General features: G+C 40.3%; 1 protein-coding gene across 1 annotated transcript in view; it reads right to left on the reverse strand.

The window, feature by feature from the left end:
* The window catches only part of LOC139745921 (uncharacterized), a 199,283-nt gene that overhangs the window by 136,886 nt on the left and 35,711 nt on the right, over positions 1-26,686 (reverse strand). The window contains exons 5-7 of the mRNA XM_071656597.1: positions 19,703-19,957; positions 12,528-12,703; positions 3,965-4,035 (exon numbers count right to left, since the gene is read on the reverse strand). Of these exons, the coding sequence (XP_071512698.1) occupies positions 3,965-4,035; positions 12,528-12,703; positions 19,703-19,957 (502 nt within the window). The remainder of the gene's footprint in view (positions 1-3,964; positions 4,036-12,527; positions 12,704-19,702; positions 19,958-26,686) is intronic.

Raw genomic sequence — 26,686 nt, forward strand, 5'->3', positions numbered from 1 at the left:
TCCATCCACTGCCAGATCCACTCCCAGCTATCTAAAACACTTCACTTCCTCCAGTTTTTCTCCATTCAAACTCACCTCCCAATTGACTTGACCCTCACCCCTACTGTACCTAATAACCTTGCTCTTATTCACATTTACTCTTAACTTTCTTCTTCCACACACTTTACCAAACTCAGTCACCAGCTTCTGCAGTTTCTCACATGAATCAGCCACCAGCGCTGTATCATCAGCGAACAACAACTGACTCACTTCCCAAGCTCTCTCATCCCCAACAGACTTCATACTTTCCCCTCTTTCCAAAACTCTTGCATTCACCTCCCATACATGCATATATAAGGTTTCGGTGCATTAAAAATGACAGCTAGAGACTGTGAACGAATGTGGCCTCTGTTGTCTTTTCTTAGCGCTACCTCACATACATGCGAGGGAAGGGGGTTGTCATGTCATGTGTGGCGGGGTGGTGACGGGCATGAATAAGGGCAGACAGTATGAATTATGTACATGCGTATATATGTATATGTCTGTGTGTGTGTATATATGTATACGCTGAGATGTATAGGTATGTATATGTGCTGTGTGTGGACGTGTATGTATATACATGTGTATATGGGTAGGTTGGGCCATTCTTTCGTCTGTTTCCTTGCGCTACCTCGCTAACGCGGGAGACAGCGACAAAGCAAAATAAATAAATATCAACATCATTACTATTATTATCATTATCATTATACCTAGGTCGCTGTCTCCCGCATTAGTGAGGTAGCACAAGGAAACAGACAAAAGAATGGCCCAACAACCTCATACACATGTATATACATAAACGCCCACACACACACACATATACATACATATACATTTCAATGTATACATGCATATACATAGACAGACATATACATATATACACATGTACATATTCATACTTGCTGCTTGCATCCATTTCCGCCACATCTCCGCCACACATGAAATGGTACCCCCCTTCCCCCGAGCGAACGCGAGGTAGCACTAGGAAAAGAGAAGAAAGGCCACATTCGTTCAAACTCAGTCTCTAACTGTCATGTGTAATGCACCAAAACCACAGCTCCCTTTCCACACCCAGGCCCCACAGAACTTTCCATGGTTTACTCCAGAAGCTGCACATGCCCTGGTTCAATCCATTGACAGCACTTCCACCCCGGTATACCACATCATTCCAATTCAGTCCATTCCTTGCACGCTTTTCACCCTCCTGTATGTTCAGGCCCCAATTGCTCAAAATCTTTTTCACTCCATCCTTCCACCTCCTTTTTCCCTCCACCTCTGACACATATATCTTCTTTGTCAATCTTTCCTCATTCATTCTCTCCATGTGACAAACCATTTCAATTCACCCTCTTCTGCTCTCTCAACCACACACTTTTTATTATCACACATCTCTCTTACCCTTTCATTATTTACTTAATCAAACCACCTTACACCACATATTATCCTCAAACATTTCATTTCCAACGCATCCACCCTCCTCCATACAAACCTATCTATAGCCCATGCCTCACAACCATATAATATTGTTGGAACCACCATTCCTTCAAACATACCTATTTCAGCTCTCCAAAATAACGTTCTCTCCTTCCACACATTCTTCATCGCTCCCAGAACCTTTACCCCCTCCTCACCCTGTGACTCACTTCCACTTCCATGGTTCCATCTGCTGCTAAATCCACTCCCACATATCTAAAACTTCACTTCCTCTGATTTTTCTCCATTCAAACATACATCCCAATTAACTTGTTCCTCAATCCTACCCGACCTAATAACCTTGCTCTTATTCACATTTATTCTCAACTTTCTCCTTTCAAACACTTTTTCAAACTTAGTCACCAACCTCTGCAGTTTCTCCCCTGAATCAGCCACTAGAGCTGTATTATTGGTGAGCAACAACTGATTCGACTCCCAGGCCCTCTCATCCACAACAGACTGCATACTCACCCCTCTCTCCAAAACTCTTGCATTTACCTCCCTAACCACCCCATCCATACACATTTATGCTGTTTCCCTTGGGGCTGGGTGGCGTTGCGAAAGATAACAGTGAACAAGTGTGAACATGTTCATGGGTATGTGTACATTCATACTTTTTTCATACATATTGACCATGTTCTGCATTAGCGTGGTAGCATTAAGAACAGAGGACTGAGCCCAAGAGGGAAAATCCTCACTTGGCCCCTTCACTGTTCCTACTTAGCCTAAGAGGGAAAATCCTCACTTGGCCCCCTTCTCTGTTCCTACTTTTGGAAAAGTAAAACCTGGAGGGGAGGACTTCCAGCCCCATGCTCCCTCCCATTTTAGTCACCTTTTACAACACACAGGGAATCTATGGGAAGTATTCTTTCTCCCCTATCCAGAGCATGTGAAACATCTGGGGTAAACCACGGAAAGGTCTGTGGGGCCTGAAAGTGGATAAGGAGCTGCTGTTTCGGTGCATTACACGACAGTTAGAGACTGTGAACGAATGTGGCCTTTTTTGTCCGTTTTCTGGGCACTACCCCACTGAAGCAGGTGGTAGTAATGCTGTTTCCTGTGAGGCTGAGTAGTGCCAGGAATGGATGAAGGCAAGCATGTATGATGTACATGTGTATATATGTATATGTCTGTGAAGGTGTATGTATATGTCTTTATGTTGATATGTATATGTGTGTATACATGCATGTAAGGGCATTATGTATATATGTATGTTCCTTTGAGTTAACAGGGAAAAATAAACACAATTAGTTCCCAAGTGCACTTTCGTGTAATAATCACATCATCAGGGGAGATACAAGAGAGAAATATAACAGTCAGTTGATATACAATGAAGGGATGTAACTAGGATGCCATTTGGTAAACATGTGATTGTCCAAAACAAGTTTCTCTTTTATGATTATCTAAAAGAGATACCTGCAGTAAATACCAGTGTCTTGGTCATGCTGCTTAGCAGGGAGTTTATAGCTTGTTTGCGGTAGAGCACAGCAAAAGATTATAAGTTTCACAATGATTTACTTTCCCTAAAACCACAGAGAAGTATTCCATCCAACTTTAACTAAAATGATGTAATATCACTCCACACTGTTCCTCTTTCATTTTCTCTCACTTTACCTTGAAACCAAGGAAGAGGAAAACAAAACTGGCAGCATTACTTCCCTAACCAGTTCCCTGGACTGTCACACACTGTCCACCGAAAGAGATTCTTCATTTTCCTTGATTTCTTTAAAACACACTTATTTAAGAGATTCAGCAACAACATATGTTACAGCATAACCAGACCAACCTGACTGCAATGGATATCTAGAGTAAATTTCAAATGTTGCCTGTTCTTTGGTCTTGCCCTTAAACATGTATGAAGCAAAAATGTGACATGACACAGAATAAGGGAATTCATGAACTGGAAAGGATACATGACCAATGACGAGTATTATATTCCTAAGGACATGGAAGAAAGAAATACAAAGCATGTCTCTCTCTGTGTCATAAAAAAGATGACTATGTGGGACAGGAGGAGGGGTTTGAGGTCCTCCTCTCCTTTACAAACTTTCTGCAAGTAGGGACAGATGCAGCTGGATTTTTGTTCATAGGCTTGACCTTTTGTTCCTGACACTACCTTAGTAGGGCAAGGAAGGAAAGCAAGTATCAACAAAGATAAATAGATAAGAAAATAAAATTATATAATTTAGAAATAAAAACACAGAGGTGATGATTCATAAAAAGAAAGATGGTAAGAAAATTAGCAAATAAAAGTACACATGCTGATGAACACTAAGAGAAATGTATGCCAAGGTTACGGTAAAGAAAGGCACAATTGCTAATGACTACAGAAAGGGACAGAGAAGCAAGTTCCTAAATGGATCAACAGATACAATTGTAAATTGAATGAAAATGGAAATGAAAGGCTAACTAAAATACCAAGTAAAGCCTTCATAAAACATGCAGCACCTGTACACCACAGTAATTTCCATACCTTGGAGGACTAAACTTTCGGTCCATGTGTTTTTTCTTCAGTGCCCGTCTCTCTTTTCTAGACTTACGACCCTGGAACAAGGAAGGCCTGCATTACATAAATCTGTACTTACATATATGTAAATCATGAAATGAACAGTGCACAGCACTACAAATATAAGACAATGGAAAAAATTGGTGCATAACCTTAGTCTAATAAAACTAATGGATGGGTAAAAAAATTGGGAACAAATGTCAGCCTTAAGTTATGCATTAACTAAAAAGAGAAAAGCAGGAAAAAAAGGCTTCCAGATGTGTTACTTGGTAAATGAGATAAAATAATCAAATTATCTAATGACTAAAATTGTGTTTTTTCTTTAGAAAAAAGGGGGTAAAGTAAGAAAAAAAAGCAAATGAGCCAGTTAGAATTTCATAATCAATTTGAAATTTGCTTTATGAATATCAGAGCAATGAATTTTTCTTTAAACTTCTTACATTTTTCCCACCCTGGTGATAAAGCATTATGAATAGATGGCAGAGATTTTGAGGTAAAATCCTCACTTGGTTCCTTCTGTTCCTATTTTTCAGAGGTTAATGCAGGAAGGGAGGATTTCCATATCCTCCTCCCATCCTTATTAGATACATTTTACAGCATGCAGTAGATATTTGGATAGTATCTTTTCTCTCTAATCACCAGGAATCATGTACTTAGCAGACAATCCTAACTCTGGTGATGTGAAAACTAAAATGTTCCAATTTTTCAAAGGTTAATGCAGGAAGGGAGGATTTCCAGATCCTCTTCCCATCCATATTAGATGCATTTTACAGCATGCAGTAGATATTTGGATAGCATCTTTTCTCTCTAATCACTAGGAATCATGTACTTAGCAGACAATCCTAACTCTGGTGATGTGAAAACTAAAATGTTCTGCTTTCCATCAATGTCATTTCCTTTTACCTAAAGCCATCATAAACTTTCACACTTCTACCAAGAAGTTATCAGACATCCCACTAACTGCCTATCTCAGCAAATTCACATCCAACAGTCTCTCCTCAGCATGTCTGTCAATTAGTGCTATCAATCCACATCTCTAATGCCCATTCCCACCAGGAACTCCCATCAAATGGGTTGCTATGGCAAAAGAGTCTCCACTTATCCCTCTCCTTACATGCCCTTCTTGTATAGGCCATTTCACATATTCTTCCCCCATTTCTCTCCTTCCAATACTCTTCCACTCCATTTTCTCATGTCACAGGTGGTCTTCTCTCTTACTCTGTCCTTGTAAACTCCCTGTATTGTATTCTTTCTGCATGCCCAAACCACATCAAAGTATTATGTTACATCCACCCTAACTATGCTAAAACTCTCATACACCCCCTCACTGCTTTCTTCATGCCATGTTGCCATACCAGATGCCCCTCACAATAACTCATTTCAAAAGCATGGCTTCTTGACCTCTGTGACTCAAAACATGTCCATGTTTTAGCTGCATGGTCAGGGTCAGGAGGACTATGCTGCCCCTTAATCCTTTCTTTGCTTCCATACTCATACCTCTACCCTTCATCATTCTATTATGGGACCCAGTGACTCTTCTTCCTGGTATAGTTCTCTCCCTTACCTCTACTTCTATATTGTTAGACTTACCTCAGATAGCTTTCAAATACATAAAATTTGTCACCTCTTCCATTCTTTCTCCTCCCATATCTATAAAACAGTTTAGTACACTTTGCCAAACCTAAATCTTGAATTTACTTCCCTTTAAACACCATTACTTTACCTTTAATCACATTTACCTTCATTTGCCTATGCTTACACACATTATAAAACACACTTACAACCTTCTGCAAGTCCTCTTCACTCTTAGCAAAAAAAAAGTATCGTCTGCAAAAAGGCTTGTTACTACCCACCATAACTCACCATCACACTCCATCTCTAAACCTCTTTTCCCTAGTTTTGCTTTCATCTCTTTAATCACTCCAACCATATACGTGAAAAAGCCACAGTGACGTCACACAGGCCTGCCTCACATCCAAGTGCATTTTGAAACTTTTGCTCAACTCTTCATCCACTCTTGCACATGCATTTGCTCCTCTACAGAAGGCTTTCATACCATCCAACTCATCCAACTGTTGTCCTCCTACGCTATATATCCTTAACACATCCCAAAAAGCATTCCAATCAACTCTGTCATATGCTTTCTCCAGATCCACAAAAGCTGCATACATACAGCTTCTTACTTTCACTACATACTTTTCCACATTCTCACTGCAAAAATCCTTTACCTTTCCTAAAACCCTCCTGTTACTCACTTATTTTGCATTCAGTCACTTTCATTACTCTATCAATAAAGACTCTTGCATGCACTTTTCCTTGTATACTTAACAGATCTATTCCCCTACAACTGCTAAATACATCCTCAACATCAATTTCTTTGAATAAAGGGACAATAATGGCCTTCATTCAATACAAAGGCACATCCTTCTGTTTCCATGTATCCACATCTCTATACTTCAATATTTCAGTAGTAATCCCATCCAAGAAGTTTTCTAGAGCCTTTCCTACCTCCAACCTCATTACTGTCCTTTTTTTATATCCCTTCTTACTATACACCCTGCACTTGTATCACAGCTCAATATCTTACAGTAGGCCCTGCACTTGTATCACAATTAAAAATGTACATAATTCAGAAATAAGTACTGACTGCTATCAGCACTTACCCATATATACTAAGGTATTATATTCTATTGCTCATTTTCCACTAGGTAGTAATCACAATGGGATCTTCTTTCGCTGATACCACTCCTCATTACCTTGCAAAGACTCAGAGTAAATCTCATTAATTTGTCACTCCAACTAGGGAGTTTGTCCAAGTATCCTTGTAAACTGGTGCATGGGTTGTCATTCCTTATTTCTCCTATGACCTTGGCATCATCCATAAACATGTCCTGATACAAATCTAGTCCACAAGGCATGTCTTTCCATACACCAAGAATAACAGTGGACTTAAGAGTGAAACCTGCAACTTGCCACTTACACCCTCATCTCAAATTGAAAAGGTTCCTCTTACCTGCACCCATTGTTTCCTTCTGTAGAAATAATCTGATATCTAGTGATGTACTCTGTCTCACATTCATGCTTATAGCTCTAACTTCTTAATCAATATCTGATCCAAGATGGAGCTCACCTTGTCATTGAAATCTAGAAGATTCGTAATGCAAGATTTCCTCAAACTGAAACCATGTTGTTTCCTAGTTAAATAGTACCTCATCTGTAGGTACACAATGTTTTTTTCTTATCTTTTTTTGTGTTTAACTAGTTAAATAGTTTCTCCTTTGGAGAAACTTTGTTTTCTGGTTAGCTTTTCTTGTGTTTAACTAGTTAAGTACTTTCTCCTTTGCTGGTACTAATTACTTTGTTTTCTGCTAATCTTATCTTGTTTAACTAGTTAACTAGTTTCTCGTTTGCAGGTACTCATTACTTTGTTTTCTGGTTATCTTTTTTTGTGCTTAACTAGTCACAATAGGTAGGCAGACTACCCTTCAGTCCAGGATGAATTCCTGATCTCCATTCTTAATCCATAAAAATCTCACCGCCTTTTCCTTTACAACCGTCAAAATTCACAATTTTCAATCAATTCAAAAAATGTATCTAACTTCATAATTTCAAAGCTCTTCACATAAAAATGAAGAAAAATCACTTCAGAAGCATATTTCATCCCCTACTTTCACTGTAATCATGGGTAGATGTTTCATTATAATGCACTAAATCAATCTACTTCTACCGAATGAATGTGTTTACTTAATGTTGGTAAGAACATTAGAGTTCAGCAGTTATGGAGACTCTTTAACTATGGCAATCCCCTTGATGAAGTTCCCATAGGAAACTTGCATCAGAAATACAGATACATAAATAAGATAGAAAAACATCTATCCACCTACGAATACCTACATCGAGATTTTGCCGTGATGGCAGGGATAGCACATCTCGCAACACTTGTATATAGATGACTGATGTTTCTCTTGACTGCCACTCCTCCTCCCAATAGTAGTCTTGCTTTACATACAATGCTAATCTTTTCAGCGGTTACTACTCTGGAAGTTATCACTTCTAGGTTTACCCAGTGCTGTCTAATCCTGCTTCTACTGTCACTCCACTGAAAATTTCTTTGCCCACTGGATACTACATTAAAGAACTGTTTCAATTTCCTTGCCAGGCATTCATATATCTTTGTCTTATGCCTTTTTTGTTATGTGCAGGAGTGAAGCCTGAATGTCAAGTGAAATGTCAAGTGAGCTGCCACTAAACATTTTGTTTATTCTACCGACATTGAAAAACTGATTATTGCTTTTTTTATAACACAAACCTTTTCTACTTATAATCAAAGAGACTGATATCTTTTCATGTTAGCAAAACTACAAAAGCTTGCTTATTTATATCTATTATACTTTGTTGCCTTTTCCCACGTTAGCGAGGTAGCGCAAGGAAACAAACAAAAGAATGGCCCAACCCACCCACATACACATGTATATACATACACATCCACACACAGCACATATACATACCTATACATCTCAACGTATACATATCGATACACACACAGACTTACACATATATACATATATCCACAAACCTTTTCTACTTATAATCAAAGAGACTGGTATCTTTTCATGTTAGCAAAACTACAAAAGCTTGCTTATTTATATCTATTATACTTTGTTGCCTTTTCCCACGTTAGCGAGGTGGCGCAAGGAAACAAACAAAAGAATGGCCCAACCCACCCACATACACATGTATATACATACACATCCACACACAGCACATATACATACCTATACATCTCAACGTATACATATCGATACACACACAGACTTATACATATATACATAATTCAACTGCTAGCCCTTATTCATTTCCGTCGCCACCCCACGACACATGAAATGACGACCCCCTCCCCCGCATGTGCGTGAGATAGTGCTAGGAAAAGACAACAAAGGCTACATTCATTCACACTCAGTCTCTAGCTGTCAGGTATAATGCACCGAAACCACAGCTCCCTTTCCACATCCAGGCCCCACAAAACTTTCCACGGTTTACCCCAGACGCTTCACATGCCCTGGTTCAATCCATTGACAGCACGTCGACCCCAGTATACCACATTGTTCCAATTCACTCTATCCCTTGCACGCCTTTCACCCTCCAGCATGTTCAGGCCCTGATCACTCAAAATCTTTTTCACTCCATCTTTCCACCTCCAATTTGGTCTCCCACTTCTCCTTGTTCCCTCTACCTCTGACATATATATCCCATTGGTCAATCTTTCCCCACTCATTCTCTCCATGTGACCAAACCATTTCAAAACACCCTCTTCTGCTCTCTCAACCACACTCTTTTTATTACCACACATCTCTCTTACCCTTTCATTACTTACTCGATCAAACCACCTCACACCACATTCTGTCCTCAAACATCTCATTTCCAGCACATCCATCCTCCTCCACACAACTCTATCTATAGCCCACGTCTCGCAACCACATAACATTGTTGGAACACTATTCCCTATTGGAACCACTATTCCCTCAAACATACCCATTTTTGCTTTCCAAGATAACGTTCTCGACTTCCACACATTTTTCAGAGGTACCAGAATTTTTCTACCCCTCCCCCAACCTATGATTCACTTCTGCTTCCATGGTTCCATCAGCTGCCAAATCCACTCCCAGATACCTAAAACTCTTCACCTCCTCCAGTTTTTCTCCATTCAAACTTACCTCCCAGTTGACTTGTCCCTCAATCCTACTGTACCTAATAACCTTACTCTTATTCACATTTACTCTCAGCTTTCTTCTTTCACACACTTTACCAAATTCAGTCACCAGCTTCTGCACTTTCTCACACAAATCAGCCACTAATGCTGTATCATCAGCGAACAACAACTGACTCACTTCCCAAGCTCTGTCATCCACAACAGACTGTATACTTGCCCCTCTCTCCAAAACACCTGCATTTACCTCCCTATCAACCCCATCCATAAACAAATTAAACAACCATGGAGACATCACTCACCCCTTCCGCAAACCAACATTCACAGAGAACCAATCACTTTCCTCTCTTCCTACTCATACACATGCCTTACATCCTTGATATAAACTTTTCACTGCTTCTAACAACTAGCCTCACACACCATACATTCTTAATACCTTCCACAGAGCATCTCTATCAACTCTATCATATGCCTTCTCCAGATCCATAAATGCTACATACAAATCCATTTGCTTTTCTAAGTATTTCTCACATACATTCTTCAAAGCAAACACTTGATCCACACATCCTCTACCCTTTCTGAAACCACACTGCTCTTCCCCAATCTGATGCTCTATACATGCCTTCACCCTTTCAATCAATACCCTCCCATAGAATTTACCAGGAATACTCAACAAACTTATACCTATGTAATTTGAGCACTCACTCTTATCCCCTTTGCCTTTGTACAATGGCACTATGCAAGCATTTCGCCAATCCTCAGGCACCTCACCATGAGTCATACATACATTAAATAACCTTACCAACCAGTCAACAATACAGTCACCCCCTTTTTTAATAAATTCCACTGCAATACCATCCAAACCCGCTGCCTTACTGGCTTTCATCTTCCGCAAAGCATTTACTACCTATTCTCTGTTTACCAAATCATTCTCCCTAACCCTTGCACTTTGCACACCACCTCGACCAAAACACCCCATATCTGCCACTCTATCACCAAACACATTCAACAAACCTTCAAAATACTCACTCCATCTCCTTCTCACATCATCACTACTTGTTATCACCTCCCCATTAGCCCCCTTCAATGGTGTTCCCATTTGTTCCCTTGTCTTAAGCACTCTATTTACCTCCTTCCAAAACATCTTTTTATTCTCCCTAAAATTTAATGATACTCTCTCACCCCAACTCTCATTTGCCCTCTTTTTCACCTCTTGCACCTTTCTCTTGGCCTCCTGCCTCTTTCTTTGATACATCTCCCACTCATTTGCATTATTTCCCTGCAAAAATCATCCAAATGCCTCTCATATCTATTATACTTTGTTGCCTTTTCCCACGTTAGCGAGTACTGGCCAAGGAAACAAACAAAAGAATGGCCCAACCACACCTCACCATACAAACATGTATATACATACACATCCACACACAGCACATATACATACCTATACATCTCAACGTATACATATCGATACACACACAGACTTATACATATATACATAATTCAACTGCTAGCCCTTATTCATTTCCGTCGCCACCCCACGACACATGAAATGACGACCCCCTCCCCCGCATGTGCGTGAGATAGTGCTAGGAAAAGACAACAAAGGCTACATTCATTCACACTCAGTCTCTAGCTGTCAGGTATAATGCACCGAAACCACAGCTCCCTTTCCACATCCAGGCCCCACAAAACTTTCCACGGTTTACCCCAGACGCTTCACATGCCCTGGTTCAATCCATTGACAGCATGTCGACCCCGGTATACCACATCGTTCCAATTCACTCTATCCCTTGCACGCCTTTCACCCTCCAGCATGTTCAGGCCCTGATCACTCAAAATCTTTTTCACTCCATCTTTCCACCTCCAATTTGGTCTCCCACTTCTCCTTGTTCCCTCTACCTCTGACATATATATCCCATTGGTCAATCTTTCCCCACTCATTCTCTCCATGTGACCAAACCATTTCAAAACACCCTCTTCTGCTCTCTCAACCACACTCTTTTTATTACCACACATCTCTCTTACCCTTTCATTACTTACTCGATCAAACCACCTCACACCACATTTTGTCCTCAAACATCTCATTTCCAGCACATCCATCCTCCTCCGCACAACTCTATCTATAGCCCACGTCTCGCAACCACATAACATTGTTGGAACACTATTCCCTATTGGAACCACTATTCCCTCAAACATACCCATTTTTGCTTTCCAAGATAACGTTCTCGACTTCCACACATTTTTCAGAGGTCCCAGAATTTTTCACCCCCTCCCCCAACCTATGATTCACTTCTGCTTCCATGGTTCCATCAGCTGCCAAATCCACTCCCAGAATCATTTACTAATTCCAAATCTCTCCTGCCTGGTCTAAATCTAGCTAGAAGATATCCAATTTCTATTCAAAAACAAGTAAAATTAGAGAGACTATGATGAGGCACCACAAGTATAATTTCTGTCTGTAAGGCCATAAAGTATATTAATCATCTTATTCTGAGAAAGGCTACTTGATATAATGAACTATCACATGCAAAACCTAAAACTTTAACTTACTTTAACCTAACCTAACCTAACCTAACCTAACCTAACCTAACCTTTTACACACTTAAATAGTTATCTATCTATTTGTGTATCTATTTCCAACAAACTCTTCTGATTACATTATACAGATAAATGAAAGTGCTAAATCATGCAGATAAATCAAGGCAATACATCAGGTATCACCATGAGGAATTCTACATATAAATACTTAACATCAGTTTCACATGATTATGAAAGGATAGTAGGATCTTGCAGCTAATGTAAATCATGTCAAATGATACTAACAGAGTACATGGCCTTCTCATCCTCATGTTCCTTTGCTACTCTCAGTTCCTCTGCTTCTTGAAGGTCACGGCTAATAAGGGACATAAAGTCATCTTGGTTAAGGCCATACTCTACACCAGACATGTTCAACTCTTGCTGCTGGGTATTGGACAATGACATCACATCAACAGTCAAGTCTGCATGAAGACAGAACACATATTATCATGCTGCATACTTTCCTATACCTTAATTTCATATCAAAACATATTGTAAAGAAATCTTCCTCCCCAAATTCAAATTATCACATGTTTCACTACATTACAGAAACTGATCAAAGGATCATTCTTTGAAAACTAGTGTATCTAAGTCATTATCTTACATTTCACTGAAATTTTCATGGAGCCAATCGTACAAGAAACTGGAACTAGAACAAATGAACTTTCTAAGATACTCCAAAAACAAAATTTCATAATATGGATCAATAAAACTGTATGTTTCTCTACATTTTCTACATGGGCCATTAAAGAAAATAATCCCAGGTAATGTAATAAAACAGAATGTGGTTATGTATGTGCTATCACTATAGGTTGGGCCCCTTTAATCCAGAAAACTTGGGACCTGGCCATTTGGACCACAGAAAATGCTGGAAAACAGGTTCACCCTTCAGTCATACATGTCGACAATCCAATCTCATAGCTCTCACACAAAAGTCTTTACAGAAGCTCATTTATCTAATTTTTTCAGTAACTCCACCTTTTCAAGCATATGCTTATGCTTATTAGCACTAACACCATCTGCACCTCTTGGTCTCTTGGATGACATCCTGAAGGGCTAAAATACAGCTCAATATAAGAAATTAGGAGGACTGTTAATTAGCTTGGCTGCACTGTAAACAAATTTTGGAGCCCTTGCACTACTAAAAGTGCTGCCCTGGTTGCAGATCCACAAACTAATAACTAATAGCAGCAGATTCAAAATGTGTTGGAACATGGAAGTTGTTGAAACAAAGAGCTCCTGATTTGAGAGGTACAATACGTAAATAACACTATAAATAATCTAAAGAAAAATATTTCATTAATGTAGCTATCATATTTTTCACACATAGTGTAACTACCTTTCCTGCCTTAAACCCTTTCCTTATGGAAGTCCTAACATCCACTGCAAACTTTGCATGGGAGATTTTCAAATATTCTCAAGAAACATTTCCATAAGCTTGCCTCTGTGAAAAACTAGAAAATAACTTTCCCAATAACATTATACAAAATTCTAATCGGTGATATATTGTTTATATATGCTATGCAGCCTATAACTTACACTGCACTGTTACCAGGTTATGAGGCATGCTAAGGGTACTGGAATTATTAGAAGTGTGTTTGTTACAAACAAATAACATTACTAAGGATTTTCATCATCAACATAATTTTGTAAGAATGTCAAAGCTTCACAAATTATCACATATTGAAAGGATGCATATCTCCTACAGACTTCTTTGACATATCCTAACTTTCCTGGTAAAAACTCACTGCATTTACTAACGTACCACTTACCATACCACTCTTAGCACCTTCCACAAGGCAACTCTATCAACCCTATTTCTCGAGATCCATAAATACCATAATCTCTCTCTCTCTCTCTCTCTCTCTCTCTCTCTCTCTCTCTCTCTCTCTCTCTCTCTCTCTCAAGGTATTATTTACATACATATATAAGCACCTGATCCATATATCCTACACCACTCCTAAAGCTACATTACTCCTTGCCAATCTGATGTTCTGAGCATGCCACATTCTATAAATCACCACTTTCTCCACATAACTTACCAGGTATACTCAAAAGAAATCATACCTCTGTAATACGGGCATACACTTTTGTCCTTCGTACCTTACATACTGGTATTACAAAAGCATTCTGCCAGTCTGCTGGATACTCATAACTCAATCAAAAGCCTAAAGGACTTCATTCCAACAGGCACCTCCACGTGAAACACTTTGGCTTTACGACAGTCCGATGGTATTTTCATACACTTCTAACAATATAAAAAAAAAAATCCCATGTTACTGGACATCTGCTATATAATAACAATCCCGAAACCCTTGAAGTCCCTCATTTCCCCTTCTTCCTACTGCCCCACATCACTTCTCAATATCTAAGCTCCTCAAAAAATTAATTCTAAACATTATCTTAAACATCCCACTCCACCCCAATGAGCACAACTTCATGTCAAAACAATCCATGACCATACTGTATACAAATATCACACACATAACATAAAGGAGCTTCAAGATGTGCAGAGGTAAAGGTATAGATGGCACTTCAGCAGGGTAGTATTTGCAAGGTATGAGAAAGCACAGAATGAGTATGGCAGGATAATACAGGAGAAAATAGAAAACTTTCAAATGAACATCATGGACAAAAGTGATAATCCAAAACTTTTCCATTTGCCAATCAAGGAGCAGCTAATCAGGATAAGGGATCTATCTATCTATCTATATCTATGGGAACTCCCCAAAGGTGGTGGCCATACAAAAAGTCTCCATAACTGGTGAAATCCGGGTTGCTTCTTAATCTTCAGTGCCTTACCCATAATAGGCCATTAGTAGAGGGTAACTAACACAGTTTCAAGTCTCCTACCAAATGTTCCGAACTACTACTACTTAATGTGTACCAATGTTCCAACCTACTTCTACCTAATGCTCCCATCTAATGTTCCTACCAACTACTTCTAGCTAATGTTTGTATTTAATGCTCCTTCCTACTACTTCTACCTATTGCTCCGACCATTTTGCCAAAAAGCAGGGATAGTGCATAGCACTGATGGCAGGAAAATCTAGAGTTATGAAGAAAGAGCTATGCGAGTTGAGTGTTGTTCAGTGTTATGTGGGACAAGGAGAGATTGTATGTTTGTGGACAGAATGCCAGCAGCACACAAGTGGGTAAGACAGGAAGAAAAGACAACTACTTGGGACAAAGGAATACAATTTGACAACCACTGAAGCGCTGGCTCACTATGCAGCCATCACTAACCCTCCAGATACCCAGGCAGGTAGTACCAGTAATATACCTAGTCAGAGGCTGCCTACCAACTACTACCTAAGAGATTTAAAAGGAATATTCCAAGAATAATGCAAGGATATGGGAGGAACTGAATAACAAGTTCCAAAGTGTTTTCCTAGTGAAAGACACTATAGCCCTAACACCAATAAGATGGAATGGGGAGGTTTTGCAAATCATTCAGATATCTAGAAAAAATATTAATACTAAAAGGGCTTGAAACATAAAAGGCCTATGGTCCTAAAGTAAGTTTCATCATATGTGCTAAAGATGTGTGCAGATATGCTAGATACACCACTTGAATTACTGTTCATGTCACTGAGAGAGACAAATGTCATATTTATATATAAAAGACTGTTGTGTATAAGGCTCTGGAAATGATCATTGGAAAGCAAGGGGATTACTTTCTATGGAGAAGATATATTCTAAGTGAGAGACAGTGAGGTTTTAGGAAAAGGAAGTTATGTGTAACTAACCTCTTACTGATTTACAAGAGAGTGAGCCCAGTCCTAGATGAATGGGAAAATTGGGTGGACTGTCTGTATCTGGACTGCCAGAGAGCATTAACAATGTACTGCATGAGAAGCTGGTTAAAGAATATGGATTACCAGGCAGGAATAAGGATGAAACTCCTACAATGTATGGAATATTAGAGAAACATTTTCGAAATGCATTAAGGTAACCAACAGAGCGCCATAAGGTTTGGTTCTGGGACCATTACTCTTTTTGATATATGTTAATGAAGGTATGTAATCCTACTTGAAATATGCTTGCAGTAAAAGCAAGGAAGATGCCATAAGCTAACAAGGTGACCAAAAGAGGCTCCAAAGTTGGTCTAAAACATGGATGATGAAATTCAAAACAAGGATGGAACAACACAAAAGACGGCCTTAATACAATTATTACCTTACAAGAAATTAACTTCAAATCTAAGTATGTGAGAAAGATTTGGAAGTCATTATCCTTAAATTGTTGCCACAATCACATATCAATAGATTATTTTGAGAGAGAAACTGTCTGCTGGGAAAAATAAGAACAGCTTTCAAGTACATGGATATGGAAATGTTTAATATGCTATTTATATTCTAAAAAAGGCCAAATCTAGAACATGATTCTCAAATTTGGTCATCATACCTAGAGAAGCACAAGGAGCTCATACAGAAGGCCTAGAGGAGGGCAAGATGGTACTGGCATTAAGAAAGCTAAGTTATGAGGAAAGGCTGGAAGCTTTAAATTTACCAACCCTGGAAGAGAGAAGAGACTTTTTGCTAGTGGCCTGTTAGGGTGAGGCACTAAAGGTTAAGATGCAGCACTGGAGTTCTTTAAAAATGGAGAATCTGTTGCCATGGCCACCCCTTTGAGGGAGTTCCACTTGGAACAGGTGTCAGAAATATAGACAGATAGATAGACAGATAGTTTAAGAGTGGTGCATGAATGAAACAGAATGACTAAGAAAATGATTAATGCAGACAGCACACATAAATCTAAGTTGTATGAAACAGAAAATATCCAAGACATGAAACTCCATGAGTGTAAAACTCCCTATCTGGTCAACACAGAAAGGTGGTTCATTACTGTCTAATGACTTATTCTCACACAAAAAGCGACACCACCCTCAATTTTAATGACATAACATGGCTGGCCAACCTCTGAGTCTACTGAAATACCAAAATTATTCACAAAGTTCATGCTTAAATTTTCATGCTCTCGAGCAGGATCCACTTGGGAGCTGTTATTTCTCTAACCTTCTTCAATTTCTCCACCCCTACAAACTATGGCATGAATATCCTCTTATATACATATGACCTCACAATTACATCACAGCATCCTACCATTACACAGGCAATATTAAATATGCAAGACAACATCATACGACTGGAATAAACATTGACTTGCATAAAAGATAATGCCTGCATCCTCACGGAAATCCCTCATAAACCTTTCATTCTTAACATGTATGAATCTAACCTTCACCCTTATATCACTAAGCCAACTTCAGAGTCAAATGAAATGCCAAAGTCATCTACAAGTCCATGCTTATACTCTCAAGCTCTACAGAGGGGTCCCCTAGGCAGCTGTTCTTTCTCTACCCCTCTTCAATTTCTCCACTCCTACAAACCACAGCACGACCATCCTACCATATCCTATCATAGCATCCTACTGTTATGCAGGCAATAGTAAACAAGCAGGACACCATACAACTGGAATAAACAGTGACTTGCACAAAAGAGAATGTCTGCATCCTCACAAAAATCCCTCAATTCCTAACATATATGAATCTAACCTTTATCCTCATATCACCCAGACTGATCAACCACTCCCACTTGACAAAACACCAACAGGTATCTAAGCCTCAAATATGACACACACATACTCTCCCTGTATCATAAATCTCAACACAAAAACCACAAACAAACAAAATGTCCTCAAAACACTCACTGGCACCAAATCTGGAGGAGAAATAGAATCCCTCAGCATCCTGTTAAAATAATACCATGGCAAACTGTGCCTCACCTGCCTGCTCACTCATCCTTACTAAACTAAACATAACAAAATTACAAACAACCCAGAAAAGAGCACTCAAAACAATCAAAACCTGACACACAAAAAACAAAAATAATTCCAACATGCCTAGCACTAGCACCAACCAAGCCACTTCATATGCACGCAACAACCTTCAAAGTCAAGTAAAAACTCACTCCTGCCTCATTCTTCAGCCACCTTACTCAGAGATTCCCAATTACCATGCAAACAGCACACTGACAAAACAATTTTACACTGAAATGACCCAAGATGCACTTCATAATTATCCTCCCAATCCAATCTTGAATTCAATTCTACTACACATATACACATCTGAAACAAAGCTCCCTGAATTGTGTCATACTTTCATTACCACCACAAGGAATGGACACAACTTATCTCTTTAACATTACGAGTATCAACACAGCATATCATAAGATTCATCATTCCCAAAATGCTACTTCCACACTAAAGACCATGAACACTTAACTACTCAATGCCCTGCATTTATCCTTTCCAGACTAACAAACATCACCACACCTGATGTCATGTGTTCCTGGCTGCTGCACAAGCTGACTTTCTGAGCAATGAGGGAACCCCACATAAAGGGCACTGGGGCTGTAAGGTTGAACGTGTACACATACACATACATAAACACATATTTCTTTCATACATATTCGCCATTTCCCACATTAGCAAGGTAACATTAAGAACAGATGACTGAGTCTCATAGGGAAAAATCCTCACTTAGCCCCCTTCTTTGTTCCTTCTTATGGAAAAGTAAAACATGAAGGGAGGACTTCTAGCCCCCCAACTCCCATCCCTTTTAGTTGCCTTCTGTGACATGCAGGGAATATGTAGGCAGTATTCCCTGCATGCTACAGAGGGCGACTGAAAGGGGTGGGAGTGGGAGGCTGGAAATCCTCAACTCCAGTTTATACTTTTCCTAAAGAAGGAACAGAGATGGGGGCCAAATGAGGATTTTCCTTCTAAGGCTCAGTCCTCTGTTCTTGATTATACTTCACTAATGCAGGAAATGGCGAATATGTTATATGAAAAAAAATATTTATTATACTTGATTGCCATTTTCCACATCAACGAGGTAGCGTCAGGAAACAGATGAAGAGCGACCCAACCACTCATACGTTTCACTATTTTAACTTTGGCAATCACATGTGAAGAGATAAAACTATCTCAGAAGTGGAAGGTCTGTGGGGTCTCATTGTGGAAATGGGGCTGTGGTTTTGATCCAATACACGAAAGATGGAGAATGGATATGAGTGAATGACACCTTTCTTCACTTGTCCCTGGCACTCCTTCGCTAACATGGGAAACTGCAAACAAGTGCAATAGAAAAAGACAGGAAGATGTGGCAGCAATACTCCACCACAAGAATGAATCCATCTTTTGTGAATTGGAGTAACTGCACAAGAAAATTCTTTTGCATTTGACTATTAATTTTCATGTTATATTTATGTGATATCTAGTAAGTTTACAGTGTTGAGTGGTGGAATAATGAAACCAAAGGAACCTGAATAAGTCATTAAATTTAAAATGGGGGATAAGAAGAGGTAATATAAACAACGCAACCAACTTTTAGAGGTTAACAATCTTACATCACTCACCCAGGTCAACATCGCTGTCACTCTCATCATCAGTGCCCTCTCCTGGTGCTTCTTCTCCACCTTCTGGTAAAACAGATTCAGCATTCGATGAACCAGGCTTGTCTTCATCCTCATCTCCTACATCTTCTGTGTAACTGAATGCTATAGCAGCTTTCTTTGGGGCTAATGCTTTCTTTTCTTCTTCAATTGTCTTACTAACGATAGGGCCATACTGTTCCTCAAGGCGAATCTGGTGCAGAAACTTCTCTTCTTTAACTGAAATAAAAAACAATTCATATTCAAGAATAAACATTTATATTTCTTATTATTATACCTGATCACTGCTTCCCACACCAGTGAGGTAGTGCAAGGAAACAAGAAGAAAGACCTATTCATTCATATACACACACATATATACATTCCTATGGGTCCATAGGGAAATGAAACACGATAAGTTCCCAAGTGCACTTTCGTGTAATAATCAGTCAGCTGATATACAATGAAGAGACATAGCTAGGATGCCATTTGGTAAACAAGTGACTACTCAAATGTAGGTCGGGTGTGTTCGAGGCTGGCAACAAGCATATCATAAACATTCTATGTGGACAGGAAGGGGAACTGTTTGCAAATACTCACAACAATAAAGCTATTGAATTTGTATAGATCTCCACTAATATCAATGTTACAATTCTTTGTGCATTCAATAATAGAAGATTCAATGATACTTCTTGTAGTACAGGAGTTAAGAGTTAATAGCTGCGATGGCATTACTCCAGTCAATACAATGATCATAATCTTTAACATGATTAAACAAGGCATTTGATTCTTGTCCTGTTTCTATACTATCTTTATATTATTCAAGTCTAACTGAAAGATTCTTACCAGTCTGCCCAACATAAAACTTATCACAATTTCTACATGGCACTCTACAGATGCCTTCAGCAACAACAATACTATAAAGATTATCTTAATCAGAAACTTAACAGAAAATTCCACAGGATGCATCTATATATATATATAATATATGGTGTGGGAGGCAAGTTGTTAGAAGCAGTGAAAAGTTTTTATCGAGGATGTAAGGCATGTGTACGTGTAGGAAGAGAGGAAAGTGATTGGTTCTCAGTGAATGTAGGTTTGCGGCAGGGGTGTGTGATGTCTCCATGGTTGTTTAATTTGTTTATGGATGGGGTTGTTAGGGAGGTAAATGCAAGAGTCTTGGAAAGAGGGGCAAGTATGAAGTCTGTTGGGGATGAGAGAGCTTGGGAAGTGAGTCAGTTGTTGTTCGCTGATGATACAGCGCTGGTGGCGGATTCATGTGAGAAACTGCAGAAGCTGGTGACGGAGTTTGGTAAAGTGTGTGGAAGAAGAAAGTTAAGAGTAAATGTGAATAAGAGCAAGGTTATTAGGTACAGTAGGGCTGAGGGTCAAGTCAATTGGGAGGTGAGTTTGAATGGTGAAAAACTGGAGGAAGTGAAGTGTTTTAGATACCTGGGCGTGGATCTGTCAGCGGATGGAACCATGGAAGCGGAAGTGGATCATAGGGTGGGGGAGGGGGCGAAAATTTTGGGAGCCTTGAAAAATGTGTGGAAGTCGAGAACATTATCCCGGAAAGCAAAAATGGGTATGTTTGAAGGAATAGTAGTTCCAACAATGTTGTATGGTTGCGAGGCGTGGGCTATGGATAGAGTTGTGCGCAGGAGGATGGATGTGCTGGAAATGAGATGTTTGAGGACAATGTGTGGTGTGAGGTGGTTTGATCGAGTAAGTAACGTAAGGGTAAGAGAGATGTGTGGAAATAAAAAGAGCATGGTTGAGAGAGCAGAAGAGAGTGTTTTAAAATGGTTTGGGCACATGGAGAGAATGAGTGAGGAAAGATTGACCAAGAGGATATATGTGTCGGAGGTGGAGGGAACGAGGAGAAGAGGGAGACCAAATTGGAGGTGGAAAGATGGAGTGAAAAAGATTTTGTGTGATCGGGGCCTGAACATGCAGGAGGGTGAAAGGAGGGCAAGGAATAGAGTGAATTGGAGCGATGTGGTATACAGGGGTTGACGTGCTGTCAGTGGATTGAATCAAGGCATGTGAAGCGTCCGGGGTAAACCATGGAAAGCTGTGTAGGTATGTATATTTGTGTGTGTGGACGTGTGTATGTACATGTGTATGGGGGGGGTTGCGCCATTTCTTTCGTCTGTTTCCTTGCGCTACCTCGCAATACGCGGGAGACAGCGACAAAGTATAAAAAAAAAAATTTCTACATGACACTCTACAGATGTCTTCAGCAACAACAATACTATAAAGATTATCTTAATCAGAAACTTAACAGAAAATTCCGCAGGATGCATCTATATAATACATATATATTTTTTTTTTTTTTTTATTTTGCTTTGTCGCTGTCTCCCACGTTGGCGAGGTAGCGCAAGGAAACAGACAAAAGAAATGGCCCAACCCACCCCCATACACATGTATATACATACACGTCCACACACGCAAATATACATACCTATACATCTCAATGTTCACATATATATACACACACCGACATATACATATATACACATGTACATAATTCATACTGTCTGCCTTTATTTATTCCCATCACCACCTCGCCACACATGGAATAACATCCCCCTCACCCTCGTGTGCGAGGTAGCGCTAGGAAAAGACAACAAAGGCCCCATTCGTTCACACTAAGTCTCCAGCTGTCATGTAATAATGCCCCAAACCACAGCTCCCTTTCCACATCCAGGACCCACACAACTTTCCATGGTTTACCCCAGACGCTTCACATGCCCTGATTCAATCCAGAGACAGCACGTCCACCCCGGTATACCACATCGATCCAATTCACTCTATTCCTTGCCCTCCTTTCACCCTCCTGCCTGTTCAGGCCCCGATCACTCAAAATCTCTTTCACTCCATCTTTCCACCTCCAATTTGGTCTCCCACTTCTCCTCATTCCCTCCACCTCAGACACATATATCCTCTTGGTCAATCTTTCCTCACTCATTCTCTCCATGTGCCCAAACTATTTCAAAACACCCTCTTCTGCTCTCTCAACCATGCTCTTTTTATTTCCACACATCTCTCTTACCCTTACATTACTTACTCGATCAAACCACCTCACACCACACATTGTCCTCAAACATCTCATTTCCAGTACATCCACCCTCCTGCGCACAACTCTATCCATAGCCCACGCCTCACAACCATATAACATAAGTGGAACCACTATTCCTTCAAACATACCCATTTTTGCTTTCCGAGATAATGTTCTCGACTTCCACACATTCTTCAAGGCTCCCAGGATTTTCGCCCCCTCCCCCACCCTATGATCCACTTCCGCTTCCATGGTTCCATCCGCTGCCAGATCCACTCCCAGATATCTAAAACACTTTACTTCCTCCAGTTTTTCTCCATTCAAACTTACCTCCCGATTGACTTGACCCTCAACCCTACCGTACCTAATAACCTTGCTCTTATTCACATTTACTCTAAACTTTCTTCTTTCACACACTTTACCAAACTCAGTCACCAACGTCTGCAGTTTCTCACATGAATCAGCCGCCAGCGCTGTATCATCAGCGAACAACAACTGACTCACTTCCCAAGCTCTCTCATCCACAACAGACTGCATACTTGCTCGTCTTTCCAAAACTCTTGCATTCACCTCCCTAACAACCCCATCCATAAACAAATTAAACAAACATGGAGACATCACACACCCCTGCCACAAACCTACATTCACTGAGAACCAATCACTTTCCTCTCTTCCTACACGTACACTTGCCTTACATCCTTGATAAAAACTTTTCACTGCTTCTAACAACTTGCCTCCCACACCATATATTCTTAATACCTTCCACAGAGCATCTCTATCACTCTATCATATGCCTTCTCCAGATCCATAAATGCTACATACAAATCCATTTACTTTATAAGTATTTCTCACATACATTCTTCAAAGCAAGCACCTGCTCCACACATTCTCTACCACTTCTGAAACCACACTGCTCTTCCCCAATCTGATGCTCTGTACATGCCTTCACCCTCTCAATCAATACCCTCCCATATAATTTACCAGGAATACTCAACAAACTTATACCTACGTAATTTGAGCACTCATTCTTATTCACTTTGCCTTTGTACAATGGCACTATGCAAGCATTCCACCAATCCTTAGGCACCTCACCATGAGTCATAAATACATTAAATAACCTTAACAATCAGTCAACAATACAGTCACCCCCTCTTTTAATATATTCCGCGGCAATACCATCCAAACCTGCTGCCTTGCCGGCTTTCATCTTCCACAAAGCTTTTACTACCTCTTCTCTGATTACCAAATCATTTTCCCTAACCCTCTCACTTTGCACACAACCTCGACCAAAACACCCTATATCTGCCACTCTATCATCAAACACATTCAACAAACCTTCAAAATACTCACTCCATCTCCTCACACCACCACTACTTGTTATCACCTCCCCATTAGCCCCCTTCACTGAAGTTCCCATTTGCTCCCTTGTCTTACGCACTTTATTTACCTCCTTCCAAAACATCTTTTTATTCTCCCTAAAATTTAATGATACTCTCTCACCCCAACTCTCATTTGCCCTCTTTTTCACCTCTTGCACCTTTCTCTTGACCTTCTGCCTCTTTCTTTTATAAATCTCACACTTATTTGCATTTTTTCCCTGCAAAAATCGTCCAAATGCCTCTCTCTTCTCTTTCACTAATAATCTTACTTCTTCATCCCACCACTCACTACCCTTTCTAATCAACCAACCTCCCACGCTTCTCATTCCACAAGCATCTTTTGCGCAAGCCATCACAGCTTCCCTAAATATATCCCATTCCTCCCCCACTCCCCTTACCTCCTTTGTTCTCACCTTTCTCCATTCTGTACTCAGTCTATCCTGGTACTTCCTCACACAAGTCTCCTTCCCAAGCTCACGTACTCTCACCACCCTTTTCACCCCAACATTCTCTCTTCTTTTCTGAAAACCCATACAAATCTTCACCTTCGCCTCCACAAGATAATGATCAGACATCCCTCCAGTTGCACCTCTCAGCACAATAACATCCAAAAGTGTCTCTTTCGCGCACCTGTCAATTAACACATAATCCAATAACACTCTCTGGCCATCTCTCCTACTTACAATTTTTTTTTTTTTCTTTTTGCTTTGTCGCTGTCTCCCACGTTTGCAAGGTAGCGCAAGGAAACAGACGAAAGAAATGGCCTAACCCACCCCCATACACATGTATATACATACGTCCACACACGCAAATATACATACCTACACAGCTTTCCATGGTTTACCCCAGATGCTTCACATGCCCTGATTCAATCCACTGACAGCACGTCAACCCCGGTATACCACATCGATCCAATTCACTCTATTCCTTGCCCTCCTTTCACCCTCCTGCATGTTCAGGCCCCGATCACACAAAATCTTTTTCGCTCCATCTTTCCACCTCCAATTTGGTCTCCCAATTCTCCTCGTTCCCTCCACCTCCGACACATATATCCTCTTGGTCAATCTTTCCTCACTCATTCTCTCCATATGCCCAAACCATTTCAAAACACCCTCTTCTGCTCTCTCAACCATGCTCTTTTTATTTCCACACATCTCTCTTACCCTTACGTTACTTACTCGATCAAACCACCTCACACAACACACTGTCCTCAAACATCTCATTTCCAGCACATCCATCCTCCTGCGCACAACTCTATCCATAGCCCACGCCTCGCAACCATACAACATTGTTGGAACCACTATTCCTTCAAACATACCCATTTTTGCTTTCCGAGATAATGTTCTCGACTTCCACACATTCTTCACGGTTCACAGGATTTTCGCCCCCTCCCCCACCCTATGATCCACTTCCGCTTCCATGGTTCCATTCGCTGCCAGATCCACTCCCAGATATCTAAAACACTATACTTCCTCCAGTTTTTCTCCATTCAAACTTACCTCCCAATTGACTTGACCCTCAACCCTACTGCACCTAATTACCTTGCTCTTATTCACATTTACTCTTAACTTTCTTCTTTCACACACTTTACCAAACTCAGTCACCAGCTTCTGCAGTTTCTCACATGAATCAGCCACCAGCGCTGTATCATCAGCGAACAACAACTGACTCACTTCCCAAGCTCTCTCATCCCCAACAGACTTCATACTTGCCCCTCTTTCCAAAACTCTTGCATTCACCTCCCTAACAACACCATCCATAAACAAATTAAACAACCATGGAGACATCACACACCCCTGCCGCAAACCTACATTCACTGAGAACTAATCACTTTCCTCTCTTCCTACACGTACACATGCCTTACATCCTCGATAGAAACTTTTCACTGCTTCTAACAACTTGCCTCCCACACCATATATTCTTAATACCTTCAACAGAGCATCTCTATCAACTCTATCATATGCCTTCTCCAGATCCATAAATGCTACATACAAATCCATTTGCTTTTCTAAGTATTTCTCACATACATTCTTCAAAGCAAACACCTGATCCACACATCCTCTACCACTTCTGAAACCACACAGCTCCTCCCCAATCTGATGCTCTGTACATGCCTTCACCCTCTCAATCAATACCCTCCCATATAATTTACCAGGAATACTCAACAAACTTATACCTCTGTAATTTGAGCACTCACTCTTATCCCCTTTGCCTTTGTACAATGGCACTATGCACGCATTCCACCAATCCTCAGGCACCTCACCATGAGTCATTTTTTTTTTTTTTTTCATACTATTCGCCATTTCCCGCATTAGCGAGGTAGCGCTAAGAACAGAGGACTGGGCCTTTGAGGGAATATCCTCACCTGGCCCCCTTCTCTGTTCCTTCTTTTGGAAAAAAAATAAAAAAAAAAACGAGAGGGGAGGATTTCCAGCCCCCCGCTCCCTTCCCTTTTAGTCGCCTTCTACGACACGCAGGGAATACGTGGGAAGTATGACCATGAGTCATACATACATTAAATAACCTTAC

Source organism: Panulirus ornatus, chromosome 63 (genome assembly GCF_036320965.1).
Source record: "Panulirus ornatus isolate Po-2019 chromosome 63, ASM3632096v1, whole genome shotgun sequence".
NCBI classification, from domain to species: domain Eukaryota; kingdom Metazoa; phylum Arthropoda; class Malacostraca; order Decapoda; family Palinuridae; genus Panulirus; species Panulirus ornatus.